The 17,334-nt window shown below is 38.0% G+C and overlaps 1 protein-coding gene across 4 annotated transcripts in view; it reads right to left on the reverse strand.

Moving 5' to 3' along the window:
* Nucleotides 1–922: 922 nt before the first annotated feature.
* Nucleotides 923–17,334, reverse strand: part of DNTT (DNA nucleotidylexotransferase) — a 192,861-nt gene continuing 176,449 nt past the window's right edge. For all 4 annotated transcript variants that reach the window (XM_070945616.1, XM_070945615.1, XM_070945614.1 and 1 more), the window contains one exon: nucleotides 923–1,009. In XM_070945616.1, coding sequence (XP_070801717.1) covers nucleotides 923–1,009 — 87 coding nt within the window. The remainder of the gene's footprint in view (nucleotides 1,010–17,334) is intronic.

A 17,334-nucleotide genomic window follows, 5' to 3' on the forward strand; every position in this document is an offset into this window, starting at 1 on the left:
AATCAATGTGATCAATCAGATTTATAATTTAATATGGACCAGGTTTACCTCTGAATAAAATCACCTGCATTTATCATATTTCACGATAACAAAATGTCTCCTACTGTACTCAGCTTTCTGAAATAAATTGCGGAGATAAATAAGTTCAAGCATCCATTCTGTAATTGCAGAGAGAGAGAGAGAGAGAGGGAGGGAGGGAGGGAGGGAGGGAGGGAGGGAGAGGGAGAGGGACAAGGGGAGAGAATTTGAACCACTGCATTAATAGAAAAGTTAGTGTATAACTTTCAAATTAGTAAAGGTTTGATTGGCCAAACTAATTTCTTTACTGAAAAACATTTATATCATATGTTAGCAAACCATGAGTTCTTTCTTGTATATGGTTTGCCTAAAGATATTTGGAACAGTTAAAGTTAGAGTATTTCTCTGTGTTAATTATTTTTGCATAGTTAGCTATTTATTCCTTGTTCAAGTAGTTATTAAAACTAAAAACAAGAAAACATTAAACATTAATAAGCTGAAAATGCAGTAGGATACCATTCTATTATTTGGGCCTTTCAGGTATGTGTTAGAGCGCAGGAATTCTAAAATTGCATCTGGAAGTACATCTGTAGGGCACCAGGTTGAATGTCACTCCACAGACATTCATTTTAAAATATGTTATCTGCATGATTTAGCAATCCCATTATGACTTCCTGCCAGTCTTTTCCCTTTGATTGTATGGTTGTTACAGGAACAGGAAATTAGAACAAAGGAAACATTTCAAAATATCAATTGCCAACTATTCTAAGGAAATCCACACCTACAACAAATATCCATGGTGTATTTAAGATTTTTTTTTCTCAATAATGATAAATATATGCTTTGCAGGTAAGTAAAACTTTGCTTTAAAACAGTGAAATGATAAAATCTTATTAAATTTTCTTTAGGCATTTCTTTCCCAGGGTTCAAGGTAATCCAAGCCAAGGTGTGAAAATATTTCTTCCTCATTTGCAGCACTCAGAAAAATTTTCTGGAAAGAGAAAAAAAGCTCAGTTTAAATAAAAGGAGACAATTTCTGAAACAACTAGATCCATAATTAATGTACTTAGCATTTGCGTTGATCTTGGCAAAAATTTGATAATCTGACTGTCACATTGCAAATGAAAAACATGTTCTTATTCTGCAAAGTTCATGAATACAGAAAAGCAAATAAACAAGGTTCTTTTTTTCCCTCCTAAGATGTCGTATTTTTAATTTGGCATCAATTAGGTCTCTGCAGAACTCTTACTTCATTTCAATCAATTATTTCATAAATATTGCATTTATGTAACATATATTTTCATTGACCTTTAAGTATACTTAATACAAAATGCCTGTTTTGCAAATGATTTCAGACTATGAATTCCATTTCTGTAGTTCTCATTATAGCTTCACTGATCAATAAGGTACAAGAAGCATGAAGTGAACAATTTTAATTAACATTTTAATCAATATATGATTGCAATTTCACCAAGCTCAAATTTCATACTATATTAAAGCAGAACTTGCTTTTTAAAATATATTCTTAATATTACAAATGTGGTTTAAATGTTCAAACATCACACAAATGTAGTTTTCCATAGTTGCCCAAGAAGCAAATCCTGAATGCAAAATAGGATTTTCCAGTATCTTTGCTATTTTTTTTTCAATGTGTCAATTTCTTAATCCTTAAACTAAATATAAAGTTGAGGTCTGAGTAAGCTGAATACATTATTAATTAGTTATAAATAAGAATGCATTCATTTTTTTCTTTTAACCCTTAATCCCTTGCAGCTGGCTAGAATCGGGGCAACTGAATGCGGCTGAGCATTTACTGGCCAGATGCTCTTCCTGATGCCTATGTGGAGTTTACAGCAGACAATTACTCATTGCTCCAGAGAAAGAAATATCTGCTGTTACCTAGGATCAAACTCACAGCTTCCTGATTGTGAGGCGAAGGCTCCACCTCTAGGCCACCATGCTGCTCGCATTCGAATGTTTATTAATAATTAAGAAATTAATTACCAGAACAATAAGCCTGCTTCCTTTTTTTGTTTAACCTCCAGGGTTGCAAGTGAACGTTTCTGCCTTTAATTCAAAATGTGTGATCAGGTTGCATAACTTACAGCTTCTTCTATTGCACTATTAGAAAGCTGCCAAAGAAGGAGGAAAAGATGGAACTGCACGAGGAGAATCTGGTCAGAGACTTTATTTTTGTCTCTTCGGCTTTAGAAGGCAGAGATGTGTTTCTGAATTGAAACCTGGAGATCCTAAATTTGAGATATGGGGAAGTCTCCATGTTTGCTTCTTGAACAATGTATGTCCATGGCTGAGTCAGTCTTACCCTGCAATTTTACCATCTTTACTGCAAAGGCAGACATTCAGTTCTATAACATCCCTTTAAAAAAAGTGTACATAATTTAACCATCCCTGAAATCTTATGCCATAGCACCTACTACCCGTGAATGTCTCAACTCTTTCCATATTAAAATGCAGCAAGTAATATAAAGCAGGAGCAACTCAGGTATTTCCTGGACCAAACCTCCCATTTGTAACATAGCTGACAAATTTAAGTCTAGAATTTTCTTCCCATGTCATTTAGAAATCAGGCAGAGTTCCATGCCAGCAAAGAAGAAGTTAGGAGAATCAGAAACTTAGAACTTCACTTTATAGAACAGGGGCCTGCGGGTCAGATCCAGCCGATCCAGGGTGCTTAGATCTGGTCCATGAGCCTGCCCTAGAAACAGTGAAGGACCAGCCCGAGGTGCCTCTGCAACAAAATGGAGCTCGGGAAGGCCATGTGCTGCCCTACTGAGTTCCATTTTAGCAGAGGGTTGCAGGAGGCTATTGCAGCTGAAAATGGAACTCGGGAGCCTGTTTTCGCTGGCAGAGTGTTGGCAGGCTGCCACAGGCACCACTGACACAATTGATGTCAAGGTGGCCATGCCCACCCTGACCACGCCTACCCTGTCCCCCCAAGGTCAAACACAATCCTGATGCAGTCCTCAATGAAATTGAGTTTGACACCCCTGTTGTAAAAGATTACTTTTGTTCACCTCCATGAAGACAAACCACGCACACACATACAAAGATACATAGAAACATTACATACTGAATGTTCAACCCTACAAACAGGTTTTAATTCCCTCCCTTACCTTCTGGTTTTACCAATTTTCAATCAGTAGGAATTTCTGTCATCCACCCATCGTAACAATAAATAGTGTTAGAAATAACTGAGCCAAAGAGATGGAGAAATATTACTGTTTCCACATACAAGAGATTACAATAATAGTCTAATGCCCATGTTTAATATAAAAGAAGAGAAGTAGAAAAGGAAGCAGCAACAAAGATATCCTATAGCACAGCGGTTCCCAAGCTTTCTGGCTCTGTGGACTGGCAGTGGCGGCGGCAGGTGGTGGGAGAGGGGGCGGTTTCATCCATGTCTCCGCTGCTTGCACAAATGAAATTTTGTGAGATCGCATGATTGCACACCACTTGCACAGCCCAGTTTCCAACAGGCCACAGCCAATATTGGGCCATGGACCAGAGGTTGGGAACCCCTGCTATAGCAGGTACAATATATAAATATTATTGTAGATTAGAGAGAGAGAGAGAGAGAGGAGAGAGAGAGAGAGAGAGAGAGAGAGAGAGAGAGAGAGAGAGAGAGAGAGAGAGAGAGAGAGAGAGACACAGAGAGAGAGACAAAGACAGAGTCAGAGACAGAGACAGAGACAGAGACAGAGACAGAGAGACAGATAGAGATGAGAGAAAAAGAGAGACAGAGACAGAGACAACAGAGACAGAAACAAAAATAGACTTGATATATACTGTATATATGTAGAAAGTATAGATTTCATCTCTGTCCCATTGGATTTACAAGGCTGTATGGAGTCACATGGACACATATTTATCAGTCTGTTTATGCTTTCCACTGCTACAACATCACAATGTCTGTTACAAATTAGTAGGGCTTATATCATGTCAGAGTGATGCTGTTTTTATCAGATCAAGCTGTTTCATACAAGCATACCTATGGACATTGCTGTTTGACTTCATTTTCATGACCAATAGTTTTTTAACCGGCCCTGCCCAAATTATCATTTGAAATACATGGCATTAACAACAAAACTCTCTACAGTTAAAGAGACAAGAACAAATAGATTTCCAATCCTTTCCTTCCATTTCCATTTATCACTACCTCAGGTAGATCCAGCCCTGAATTTAGATAACTCAAAATAATGTGCAAATTAAAGAACACAGAGCATTTTCAAACTGAATTAGCAAAATATAGATTGATCCTTCCAGCAAGAAAGTTAGTCATTACCCCTTTTTAATACAGATTTTTTTCCTGTCAAGTTTCAATAGGATATTGCTTTCTGCAGATTTTTTTAAGCCCAATTTTAGCCAATCAAGACTAAATGTTTTTCAAGTCACAAGCTATCATCATGAATTACTTTAAAGTCACCATTTCAAATTACTCATAGAAGTTAAAACTACAATAATCTCTGTGAGTTCATAGCTGGAAATTACTACCATGGATGTTCCATTTTGGCTAGAGATTTGATGTGTCATTAAATGAAGTGCCTATAGTGAGAATCAATCTCAAAGAGCTTTTTTTGACATTAAGCTCCATGGACTGCAATGTCAACAGCAGGGAATCTGTGATTTGGATGCATTTTATTCAAACTTCTGATTCATTCATTTCCAGTTGGTTCAGTGTGTAAATATGGATGCATTCCCCATGACAGAGTGGGAATATGTCCACATGATTGATGTTCAGAGAAGCATAGATGTCCACATTTTCACCAAACAGAAGGACCACATAAGCAGTGGGTTCTGTCGGAACTAGACTCTGGAGATGCAGGAATCAAGTCAGCAAATGTTAATTGCCATTCAAAATAGTTTGAACCCAGGAAGTAAGGAAGGCAGGCATCCATAAGTCAATGGAAATGAGCCCCCGAAAATGGAATAACCATGAGCTGTGAAATAGTTGCAAAGAGAGAGGATAAAAGTCTAAAACAGACAAAGGAAAGTATGAATGCCAACTGGCCCAATTAACTGAGCTCTTTGGAAGAATGGATATGCAATAACTATAGCTATAGTTATAAAAAAAAACCATCCAGCTGACTTCCACATGTTGCATTTACATGCATTCCCATTGTCTATGAGTTGGCAGAAAAGTATGTCCACATACAATTTATATTGTACTGCTCCCGTGATTGAGCTAAATTCTGTTCAGCAACGAGCACAAAGAATAGTTCTTTCTTTGCAGATTTAATTCAGAACAGATTCAAGATGGCTTTCTATGATTTTTAGGCTTCCATTTCTCTTCTGCCCAGCTTCTCCTGCCAGAAGGAGAAACAACCACCATTTTCCTTAAGTGCACCAAACCAAACCCAACACAGAGACACCCAATATTATATCACTTCTTCACGTTCTGCAGGCAAAGTAGTCATCACTCATCCCCACCACACCTCTATCATCTCAGAATGCTCCTTTCAACTCACAATATCCTGCACTGCCACATCCTGCTATAAAGGTAATCTTCAACTTACAACCAGAATTGGGACCAGAATTTCTGTCTTGAAGCAAAGCTGTTGTTAAGTGAGTCTTGCCCCATTTTACAACCTTTTTTCCAGTGGTTGTTACAGGAATCAATGCAGTTGTTAAGGAAATTAGGTGCTCGCTAAGCAAATCCAGCTTCCCCCACTGACTTTGCTTGTCGGAAGACAGCTAGGAAGTTCATAAATGGTGATAATCTCACCCTAAGATGCCGCAACCATTATAAATACATCCTGGTTGCTGAATTTTGAACATGCAAACATGGGGATGCTGCAACAGTTGTATGTGCAAGGACCAGTTGTAAGTAACTTTTTTTTTAGTGCCTTTGTATATGCAAACACCAGTTGTAAGTCAAAGACTACCTGTACCTATTTTGTAAGAAGGCCTCCAAGGTTCACAGTTGTTATTGACATACGTGACACTTTTATATCATGACAGCCTCCAACTTGGTTTTCACATTAGCCTTTTTAACTTTTTTAGGACATGCAGGCAACTTAGTGGGAGGCAGGGGAGGTAGCCACAGAGGCTTACAGTCAGGAAGTGGACAATTCAAGTTTTTGTCATGCTTGACTCGCTACGCACACTCCCTCGCAAGTAGACAACAGAAACAGGGAAATGGGTTAGGTAGATTTGGAATGCAAGGGAAGGAATTGTGGAATGCAAGAGCTCACTATTGCCTGATGTCCTGATTCCCAAGGTTGAAATATCATTTCCCAAAACAAGTTGACTGTAATTGATTGGTGGACAGTGAACAGTGGGTGGCCCAGGGGAAAAAAGGGGGATTTTAACTACACTGCTTCGTGCATGAAAACTTCAGAATTGGCTTCACTTCTTCTGTGCCTATATGGAATTATCAGTAAAGTTATAGTCTTGGCAAAATAACGTCCCAGAATTTTCTTTTGCTGTGAATGCAATAGGATAGTTGACAGTTTTAGTATTGTAATCAAAAGACTAGACAACCACCAAATGTGCATCACCCACCCAACCTGGTTATGACTGAGTGACATTTTCTTCTGATATAAAAAAAAGGGGGGGGATTTAATGGATACCGTATGTTGGTTATGCAAAGTTCAATGTGTTGAAATATCAAAAACAACATTGACTGTTTGATTTATGAGCCATAGAGACCACTCAATGTTCTAGCAGAAGTTCATAAAAACACAGTGTCTATGAAGCGTATAATCCAACTGGCTTGTAAATTATCACTTCCAGGTGGTAATAATCACTAATGAGTATATATATGTCAGGCATTAATTAGTTTTTTTTAATGAATAAGAGATCATAGGAAAACAGTAAAAATTATTGGTAGGAGCATAATCCAAACAAAAGATGACAGTGAGACTTTTAGCGAAATAAAGCTTTATCATTAACATCTAGGTTTTGTTCCTCTAAAGCACAAATGTGGAGTTTCAGGTTTCCCCTTTAGAATGAAAAGCTGCTTTGATTCCTTCTTTACCAGAATACACCAAATATATGTCATTGATCAGTAGTCATGGCAAAATAAACATTAGACAACAAAGGATTATAAATGTCATAATAACACTCAGTATTTCACCAGTCCAACTAAGTGGTCGTTCACCTAAGGCCTGGCAAGAAAAAGAATTGAACATTATTTCATACATGTAAGTTACATGACAGTCAAGTTATATATTTAAAAATGGGATTGAAGAGTTTAGGCCAGGGGTCAGCAACCTGCGGCTCTGGAGCCGCATGTGGCTCTTTCACCCCTCTGCTGTGGCTCCCTGTCACTCAAAATATGCATCACAACCGCCAATGTGCGACACCCACCAGCACATGATTTATTGAGCTTTTCAACCTCCGGTAGGCCAACCATGGATAAATCCAAGAAAAGAAAAGTCTCAGAAGAAAACAGAACATTTAATTCAACTACATATGCCAGTTTTGTGGCCGCTCAAGAAATAGTCTGGCATGGGAAGGGTTTTGTGGCTCCCGGTGTTTTCTTTTCTGTGGGAAATGGGTCCAAATGGCTCTTCGAGTGTTTAAAGTTCCAGACCCCTGGTTTAGGCAGAAAAATCTATCCCTCTCAGGCGCAAGGAACCATAACAATTCTATGAGCTGATTGGGTTTGCTTCTTTATTGTTGCCTGCCTATTTACAAGAATCTTGCCAGATTAGCTGCATTCACTTGGGGACTGCCAGATAAAGGCTTCAGGGATTTTTTTGGGGGGGGGAGAGGGGGCAAGTCTCCAAGTTTTTCTCTTCTGCAAGAACTCCAATCATGCCAATTTCGTCACTCTCCTCCCTACTGTAACGCTCTACTACGATCCATTTGGATAACAATTAAAACATTTATCAGGAAATAAACCGAAATAAAAATGAAAAAAGATATTTGTGGATTCAGGAACTTGTTAGATTATAAATATTTAATAAAAAGTGAAACCCACATAATTAGCTACCATGCTGGATTTATTTCTCTTAAAAATTTAAGAACAGATTTAATGATTCCTATTAATTGTATGGACTATTTATAGACTTTGGCCAGAAGCCATTGGCTTGTTACATCAGCTAAATGCTGCCCTTCTGGATCACAGATCTGTAAGCGTTCATTATGCACACAACCCAAGACAGAAGAGGAAAAAAAGAAAAAAAAGAAAAAGTAAAGATAATCTCTGTGATACAAGAGAATGGCTAAGGCTATTGCATCTAAGCAAACATGGAAGTTTATTAGATCTCCTCTTGAAATAAACTCCATTATGTTATTTCATACTCTTTAAAAATGGCTCATTTAAAAATGTGGTGGATCTGCCCAATGGCAAAACAATATTGGCAAAGGATCAAAATACAAATAGAGGAAATAACACACCAAAAGATAGAACTAAGACCAGAAAGCTTCTTATTAGGCATAGTGAATGGGTACTATGAAAAAGAAACAACCTATTTAATTATACATATGATAACAGCAGCACAAATACTATACGCGCAACACTGGAAGAGTAGTGATATACCAACACCAGATAAAGTAATCAATAAAATTATGGAATGTGCGGAATTAGATAGACTCACAAAGAAATTACAAAATAGGGAAGAACATGACTTTCACTTAGTATGGGAAAAGTGGTATAGTTGGTTGAAAGATAGGAAAAAGATGAAGCAATAGGAAGTAAATAAAATGACCAAATATAATATGATGGAAACAAAGAACAGAAATAGGTCAACAAAGATCAATATTAGATAGACAAAAGGGAATGACCAAATAAGGAAGAGTCAAAATACAAAGAAAAATGTATATTATAGTTGAGATAAACTAGACATATGTTGAAATGGATGTTTATATGTTTTTATGTTTTGTACGTTTCATTGTTCTATTTAGTTTGTACTTATAAATAAAAATTGGAGGGAAAAAAATGGCTCATGTCCTCAGAAGTAGACCTTTTTGTTCACTTACAAGGAAAGTCAATTCCATGTTGCAAATTCCAGCAAATCACAGCAAGGTTTGGGCCAGAAGTATCTGTAGGAATGGGGGTTTAAAAAGGAGATAGGTCTCCATTCATATTCCCCCTTTTTTTTTAACTCCCTTCTCCCCCTGAAGACATCCCTCTCTGACACAGAATAATTTTATAGTCTCTGTTGAGCCATGATAGAAATTTTGGAAGTTCTGGGTAGGTATGCACTGATGCATGGAGAAACCTAGGAGAGCTGGGAATTAATCAAGGAGCACAGATTCCATTCATGTACTTTCAATATCTTTTGCACACATAAATTAAGCTTGTAGAAATGCACTTGAATAGATGGAGTGATCAAATCACACCCTGTTGCACAAATACCTAGATGCTCCTTTTATTGACATTCACTTTCCTGCAACTCCCAAAATAGCACTTTGAAAGGATTTTTTTCCCCTTGTTCTCGTATTCATTTCAATCCTCTGAGTCTGCAAAATTTGGCAGTATATCTCCTAAAGCACTGAAGAATGAATAATACCGAGCAGAAACATTAAAAAGGGAGATCGTACTGTGGTAACTGACAAGCCTGGGGTGAAGATCACCAGAGAATGAAATACAGTAAATGATCAATTGGAGAGAAGCCCGAAAGTCTCTTCTCTCAAAAATAATTTTCTTGATTCATTTCAATCTTCAATCAAGAGTTTGGACTGGTTTTGGCACTGAAATTGCCTTGGTGGCCCATGGCATTATCTTTGCTGAGAAGAGAAAGTGACGTTATATATATTCTTCTGGACTGGGCTACTTGAAAACTTGCAGCCAGGATATTGTAATAAAGCCATGGTGGTGCAGTGGTTAGAATGCAGTATTGCGGGCTAATTCTGCCAGCTGTCAGCAGTTCGATACTCACCGGCTCAAGGTTGACTCAACCTTCCATTCTTCCGAGGACCCAGCTTGTTGGGGAAAATATGCTGACTCTGTAAACCACTTACAGAAGGCTGTAAAGCATTGTGAAGCAGAATATACATTTGGAAGTGCTATTGTTATTGCTAAAAGAAGCTCTGATAATCTTAGAACCTTGCAGTAGCTCCCCTCATCTGGTTGTCTTCAGATGATACTCAGCGGTTGCTGGTCAACTACATGGCATTTTTGTGCTGAGGTTCTGCAAGACTGTGCTTTAGCCTCCATGCTGTCTAACATAGCAATAGCACTTAGACTTAGAAATAGAGTAGATAAGAATAGAATAGAATAGAATAGAATAGAATAGAATAGAATAGAATAGAATACAATACAATACAATACAATACAATACAATACAATACAATACAATACAATACAATACAATACAATAGGAATTCTTCTTTTTCCCTTGGTTTTCCCAGGTAGGAAATCCTATACCATTTCAAACAAATGGTTGTCCAATCTCTTCTTAAAACATAGGCTTCAAATGGTATTGAGAGACTTTATGTCGGGAAAAACATATGGCTATGTCCCCATTGCTCCAGTGAAGTTATCCAAAGCAAGTAGCATCAGCTATGTCAGCAGCAGAATTCTCTAACCCAGCATTTCTCAGCCTCAGCAACTTTAAGAAGTGTGGACTTCATCTGGGGAATTCTGGGAGTTGAAGTCCACAAATCTTAAAGCTGCTGAGGTTGTGGAACACTGCTCTAGACTATTTGCTATTACCTAAAGGGGGATAAAATTCATTGCCCTCAGACTTCCTTTTAAAATTTTGTGCAGGTTTTTGCACAGTTCACACATTGGATGAGAACGCAAGATAAAATTAATTTGATTATCAATCTATGCAACAGCAATAAATCAAGTTGAAACTCATCTCCAATGAATTCTACCCGGAACCTCTGAAAAGACCTAATATATGCCTCGATCACATTTAGTATCCAAAACTTTTCTGAAGGACACACGTTACAGCTTCTCCTAAAAATGATTTCAAATGGGAAAATAAACAGAGGAAAAGTACACGCAATAATAAAAGGGTCATAAAACGGCAGGGCAAATCCAATAGCATTGCAGTTATGGCTTTTATTAGAGATGAAATATGTAGATGGATAATTGGCTGACAAGGAAAGTAGCTTCACTGAACGTATGGGAGGCAGCAAAAGAAGCAAGGGCAACTGCAGGTCATCAGAGTTAGCAGAAATGAAATAAAAGATAAAATCCAAAAAGGAAAATGGGATAATAGCATGATTTTTGTGTGGGTGTTGTATCAAAATGGGGGAAAGGCAATCGTGCGCTGGATTGTACGGTATATATTTGTATGTTTTTCACTTTGATAAAATAGTCTGCATGGGTAAACAATTGAATTTGCCTCAGGCATTACACTACGCAGCAAATGTAAATTTTATATTTAACTAGCATTATTTCATACAAATATGCACATATAGCTCCTGCTCTGAAATCTAATCTACTCCAAATCCAGCAACAAATATAATGACAAATGTATTGGAAGGAAAGCCATCACTCTTTCAAATAAGATTATAGCAAACTCTGAACAAGGAATTTGGGAACATAAGCCATCAACTATGAGCCCTTAAGAAACATCATGAGACACTGTATTAAAATATGCCATGGAATTTATTCTGATCATTCTGATTATGACTACATTTTAAGCTAATGTGAATCAAGATCCTACATCCTAGTTCATTTTATCATGAAATAAATTTTGCAACCAGAAATAAACACAGCTGTATAAATATATAAAATGAAAGCTTTTTTGCAATATGTAATTTAAGAATAGGCATCCTAATTTATTAAGCCATTATTTTTTAAAAAAAGTACAACAGTAGATTGACAAATTTCTGGAAACCATCCAGATGATTCTCACTTCCTTCCAAAATGTTTATATGCGCACCATGTTTTAATTCTATTTTAACTGAGTCCACATTTCATTAAAGAACCTTTTCTGTCATGGCACTAGAGGTGGCTTTCATCAGGTTCTGACCAATTCTGGAGAACCTGTAGTGGAAATTTTGAGTAGTTTGGAGAACCGGTAGTAAAAATTCTGACTGGCCCTGCCCCCATCTATTCTCTGCCTCCCAAGTCCCAGCTGATTGGGAGGAAATGGGGATTTTGCAGTAACCTTCCCCTGGAGTGGTGTGGGAATGGAGATTTTACAGTATCCTTCCCCTGCCACGCCCACCAAGCCACACCCACAGAACCTATAGTAAAAAAATTTGAAACCCACCACTGCATGGCACATGCTCTTTTCAACATCTTTTCCCAGGAATTTGAAGGTCCCTGGCCTTGTTGGCCTTTCGTCCCAAGACCTAGGAATTTCAATGTGTGGTTTAACCTGTGCAATGGTTGTGCTGATCTATCATTTTCATCTGGGCTGCAAATTACATGTGGTTTTTTTCATTGTTTTATGGTTTTTTAAAACATATTTTACTCATAAGCTTATGGGAGTCTGATGGAGGTCCCACATCAAACTATAGATCACATCATGACCAGCTGTAAGCTGAGGGCATATACCGGTCCAGTATCTGATTTTTTTTAATATAAACAATGCTGCGCTTTGATGGTTAGATGGCCTAGACATTGGTATTTGAACCTAGATCATATTAACATTTCTATTTTACTGGGTTCTACTAATCTAGATGAAATGTTAATATATATTGCTAGTCCATGTATGATATGCCATACAATCAATTAATCAATCAATATGAGGAGATGGGGAATGCAGAACTTGGTTTGAAAAATACTAACTGTAAATTAATTTGTCTGTCAGAGTTCTATATTCAGTTTGAATAATGAAGTACAACTCATGTAGAAAATCCCTTAAACAATGCACAAGCAGATTTGCTCACTTGACTGTAGAACTGTGCATACAAATGAAGGCCACCTATTGAGTCTTCTTTTCCAGTCAAAACCCAACTGAAGGAAGAAAACAAAGCAATTATCTCTTCTTCTTCTTTTTTAATTCTGGGAATAAAACAAAGACAATTGTCTTTCTAGCATGTTTAGAATAAAAACATTCCGTAGTCCGTGGTGGATCTCCATGTTGATCCTGATTTAAAAATATTTTATTGCAATTTTGAATTGCAATTTGAATTGCATATTTCTCTTGAAAAGAGAATCAAATGCAAAAAGAATTTAAACCTGCAATATCCAACAAATTAATTAAGTCTGAACTTGTAATGGATTCCCATGTTGTTGAGGACAAGATTCTTGGAAGTACTTGGTCTGAGACTATGTGGGGATGACCTTGAGATCAATAGTCAGAAGCCATTACAAAAGCATCAAAAGCAGAACCATTGCTTAAAGTTTGGGAAAACAGAAAGGAAAGGAACTAGGCTGACTCCTCCCTGACTTACTGGGATGTAGGGTAGGAAGGAAATTTAAAACACAAGGCAAACCTACAAGATCCTATGAATATAGCCTACCACAATATAGTTTTAATCTTCTTGTGGAGTCAGTTTCAATTTCTAGACAATGCTTGAAAGGTTCATATTGACCAGAACTTCCTCTTATGACAAGATAGATGAGACACAGTGGAAGTTGAATCAACTAGACTCTTCCTTCTTTAAAGTAGGGCCATTATATCCACTGCCATATCTAATTGTTTATATAGAAACGATGGGAAAATATGGGTTAGACAGTATCACCACCAGATGGATTTGTAATTGGCTGACCAACCACACTCAATGTGTAGCCCTTAATGGAAATGCATCTATATGGAGGGAAGGGAGCAGTGTGGTATCTCTGTCTTAGGCACAGTGCTCTTCAAAATCTTGACCAATGTCTTAGATGAAGGGACAGAAGGGGAACTCATCAAATTTACAGATAACATCAAGCTGGCAGGAATAGCCAATATTCCTGAAGATAGGCTCAAGATACAGAAGGATCTTGACAGACTTGAAAAACTAGGACCTATCTAATAAAATGAAATTCAATGTAGACAAAAGTAAAGTTTTACATTTAGGCATGAAAAACCAAATGCACAATTATGGATTGTGCATTAATGGCTCAATAGTAGTAACTGTGAGAGGGATCTTGGATTCCTAGTGGACAATCACCTAAACACGAGCCATGTGCTGCAGCTGCCAACTTAGTCCTAGGCTTCATTAATAGGGGGTTAAAATCAAGATAATGTGAAGTATTAATATCACTTTATAATGCCTTGGTAAGACCACACTTAGAATATTGCATCCAGTTTTGGTCACCATGTTATAAAAAAGATGTTGAGACTTAGACAGAGTGCAGAGAAGAGCAACAAAGATGATTAGGGGACTGAAGGCTAAAACATATGAAGAACAATTGCAGGAATTGAGTATGTATGTCAATGAAATGTTTAATGAAAAGAAGAACTAGGGGTGATATGATAGCAGTGATCCAATATCTAAGGGGCTGCCACAAAGAAGATGGGGTGAACCTATTCTCCAAAGCACCTGAGAGCAGGACAAGAAGCAATGGATAAAAACTAATCAAGGAAAAAACCAACCTAGAATTAAGGAAAATTTCCTGACAGTTAGAACAATTAATCATTGGAACGACTTGCCTCCATCAGTTGTAGGTGCTCCAAAACTGAAGGTATTTAAGAAGAGATTGGACATCCAATTGTCTGAAATGGTATAGGGCCATGATGGCAAACCTATGGCAAGCGTGCCAGAGGTGGCACACAGCACCCTCTATAATGGCACGCAAGCCATCACCCCAGTTCAGCTCCGCCATGCATGCGTGCGCACCTCCTATGGCCAGCTGGTCTTTGGGTTTCTGCCATGCATGCAGGGGGCAGGGGGCATGCGGGGGCCCCGCATGTGCATGCATGGGGGCAGGGGTGGGGGGGGGCGCATGCATGGGGGCTGCATGTGCATTGCATTTTGGGGGTTTGGGCACATTCACGTGCATTGAGCACTCAATCCGGAAAAGGTTAGCCATCACTGGTATAGGGTTTCTTGCCTGAGCAGAGGGTTGGACTAGAAGATCTCCAAGGTCCCTTCCAACTCTATCATGCTGTTATACTAATATTTTTATTTGCACAATGCAAGCATTCACAATACTTGTAGACCACATTAGGAAGATTATTATTCTCAAAGATATGATGCAAATAATGATTACGAGGAGAGGAGAGGAGGCGAGGCGAGGCGAGGCGAGGCGAGGGGAGGGGAGAGGAGAGGAGAGGAGAGGAGAGGAGAGGAGAGGAAGGAAGGGAAGGGAAGGGAAGGGAAGGGAAGGGAAGGGAAGGGAAGGGGAGGGGAGGGGAGGGGAGGGGAGAGGAGAGGAGAGGAGAGGAGAGGAGAGGAGAGGAGAGGAGAGGAGAGGAGAGGAGAGGAGAGGAGAAGAGAAGAGAAGAGAAGAGAAGAGAAGAGAAGAGAAGAGAAGAGAAGAGAAGAGAAGAGAAGAGAAGAGAAGAGAAAAAGATATTTAGATTACAGAGGATCCTACCCATGCGAATCTTGACTGGTTTTAATCATCCACCATTTATAATTCTACAAAAGAAAATGCATATGTTAAATAGGAAAAAAGAAAGAAACCAAGGGGGGAAAGTAAAAAATAAATAAAACACTCTTAGAAAAAAACAATTAAAACATTACTGGAAAACTGTTTGATTTCAATTTCTCTCCCATTGTACTCAAGTAAAATTTCCAATAGACATATTATTCCTGACCACAGTAACTTATTTTGCCCTTAAAAACAGTGTCTAAATTTGCCTTGTGTGATACATGATAGCTAGCGGAGCCATTCTTGCTTAAATTTGGGGTGCTTCTCTTTTGAATGTGGACTGTTAATTTTTGCTATTGCTGCATATTCCTCAGGTTGGTTTCTGATCTGGTATCATTGGAAAATGTCTTTTTTCCAATACTGAGTTAATTTGACTCCATCCAAATTTAGGGTCAAAGGTAAAATATTCTCCTCCCTCCCTAGAGTCAGCTCTGTAGCCTCTGGTTCAAATAACATATCTAGTACTTGAACCAATTGCAACTCATTTATTCATAAGAATAATGAAGATAGCTTCTAAAAACGTCTTGGGAGAGTTAAAGTAAAAAGAATGGTGACAGGGGCTTTAATAAGCAGTCAAAGAAAATAGTTGAAGAGTATCAATTATAATTACATGCTGAATTGTTGCTTTTGGTTGTTCTGCCCAGTGTATTGTGTTGAACATGTGATTTCTTGATGTTTCGTTAAAAGCAAACCAAAGCATTTAACCATGCTATGCATGTGGCTATATATATATATATATATATATATATATATATATATATATATATATATATATATATATATATATATATATATATTTCTTACTTCTTCGTAGGGTCTATGTGTGTTTTTCTTCTAGCCAGGTTTTCCCTACGTAGCCAAGGTTTTTTTGTAGCTCCAGCTCAGTAGAATCTCATCTACTCGGTTCTGGGCTTTTTTCTTTTCTAACACCTAGCAAGCTCTCACTGCTAGGTGGGAGACCTAAATAGATCCATTTCTAGCTCGTTAGCTGTCATCAGTAGGCCACACCCATATCCTCCCTGTAAAGGCACAGTATCAATTTTCTTACTTCTTCGTAGGGTTTATGTGTGTTTTTCTTCTAGCCAGGTTTTCCCTACGTAGCCAAGGTTTTTTTGTAGCTCCAGCTACAAAAAGAAAAAAGCCCAGAACCGAGTAGATGAGATTCTACTGAGCTGGAGCTACAAAAAAACCTTGGCTACGTAGGGAAAACCTGGCTAGAAGAAAAACACACATAGACCCTACGAAGAAGTAAGAAAATTGATACTATGCCTTTACAGGGAGGAGATGGGTGTGACCTACTGATGAAAGCTAATGAGCTAGAAATGGATCTATTTAGGTCTCCCACCTAGCAGTGAGAGCTTGCTAGGTGTTAGAAAAGAAAAAAGCCCAGAACCGAGTAGATGAGATTCTACTGAGCTGGAGCTACAAAAAAACCTTGGCTACGTAGGGAAAACCTGGCTAGAAGAAAAACATATATATATATATATAGCTTTAAGAGGATTTGCACATTGATTGCATAAAAAGTGACTCTGCATTACGAATTGCCAGCCATAAAATTGAATCCTTCTGTAGAAAGCTTTGATATGAATCGCAGCGAATGGTCACTCCTTTTTATTGTAGATAAATGCCGAGATGATTTTAACTCTTGATTTCTAAAGCAGGCCAGGTGCAGACAAAAACACAAATTCCCAGACTTGAAAGCCTAATTGCTGTTCTGCCCAGGGAAATAAAAGTAAGGGAAGCACTTAAAGGGAGGAAAATGTACATCTGTTTAAATGACTCAGTGTTTAATTGAAGTAATGACTATGGGAACAACACTGATCACATTGGAAATCAATATTATAAACTTGGAATCTTTATGTTTACTTTATGGCTAATCCAGTCATTACAGCAGACATCTAAACCAAACACTGCAGCTG

This window comes from Pituophis catenifer, unplaced genomic scaffold (genome assembly GCF_029215685.1).
Source record: "Pituophis catenifer annectens isolate HBS135680 unplaced genomic scaffold, rPitCat1.0.hap2 SCAF_6, whole genome shotgun sequence".
Classification (NCBI taxonomy): Eukaryota; Metazoa; Chordata; class Lepidosauria; order Squamata; family Colubridae; genus Pituophis; species Pituophis catenifer.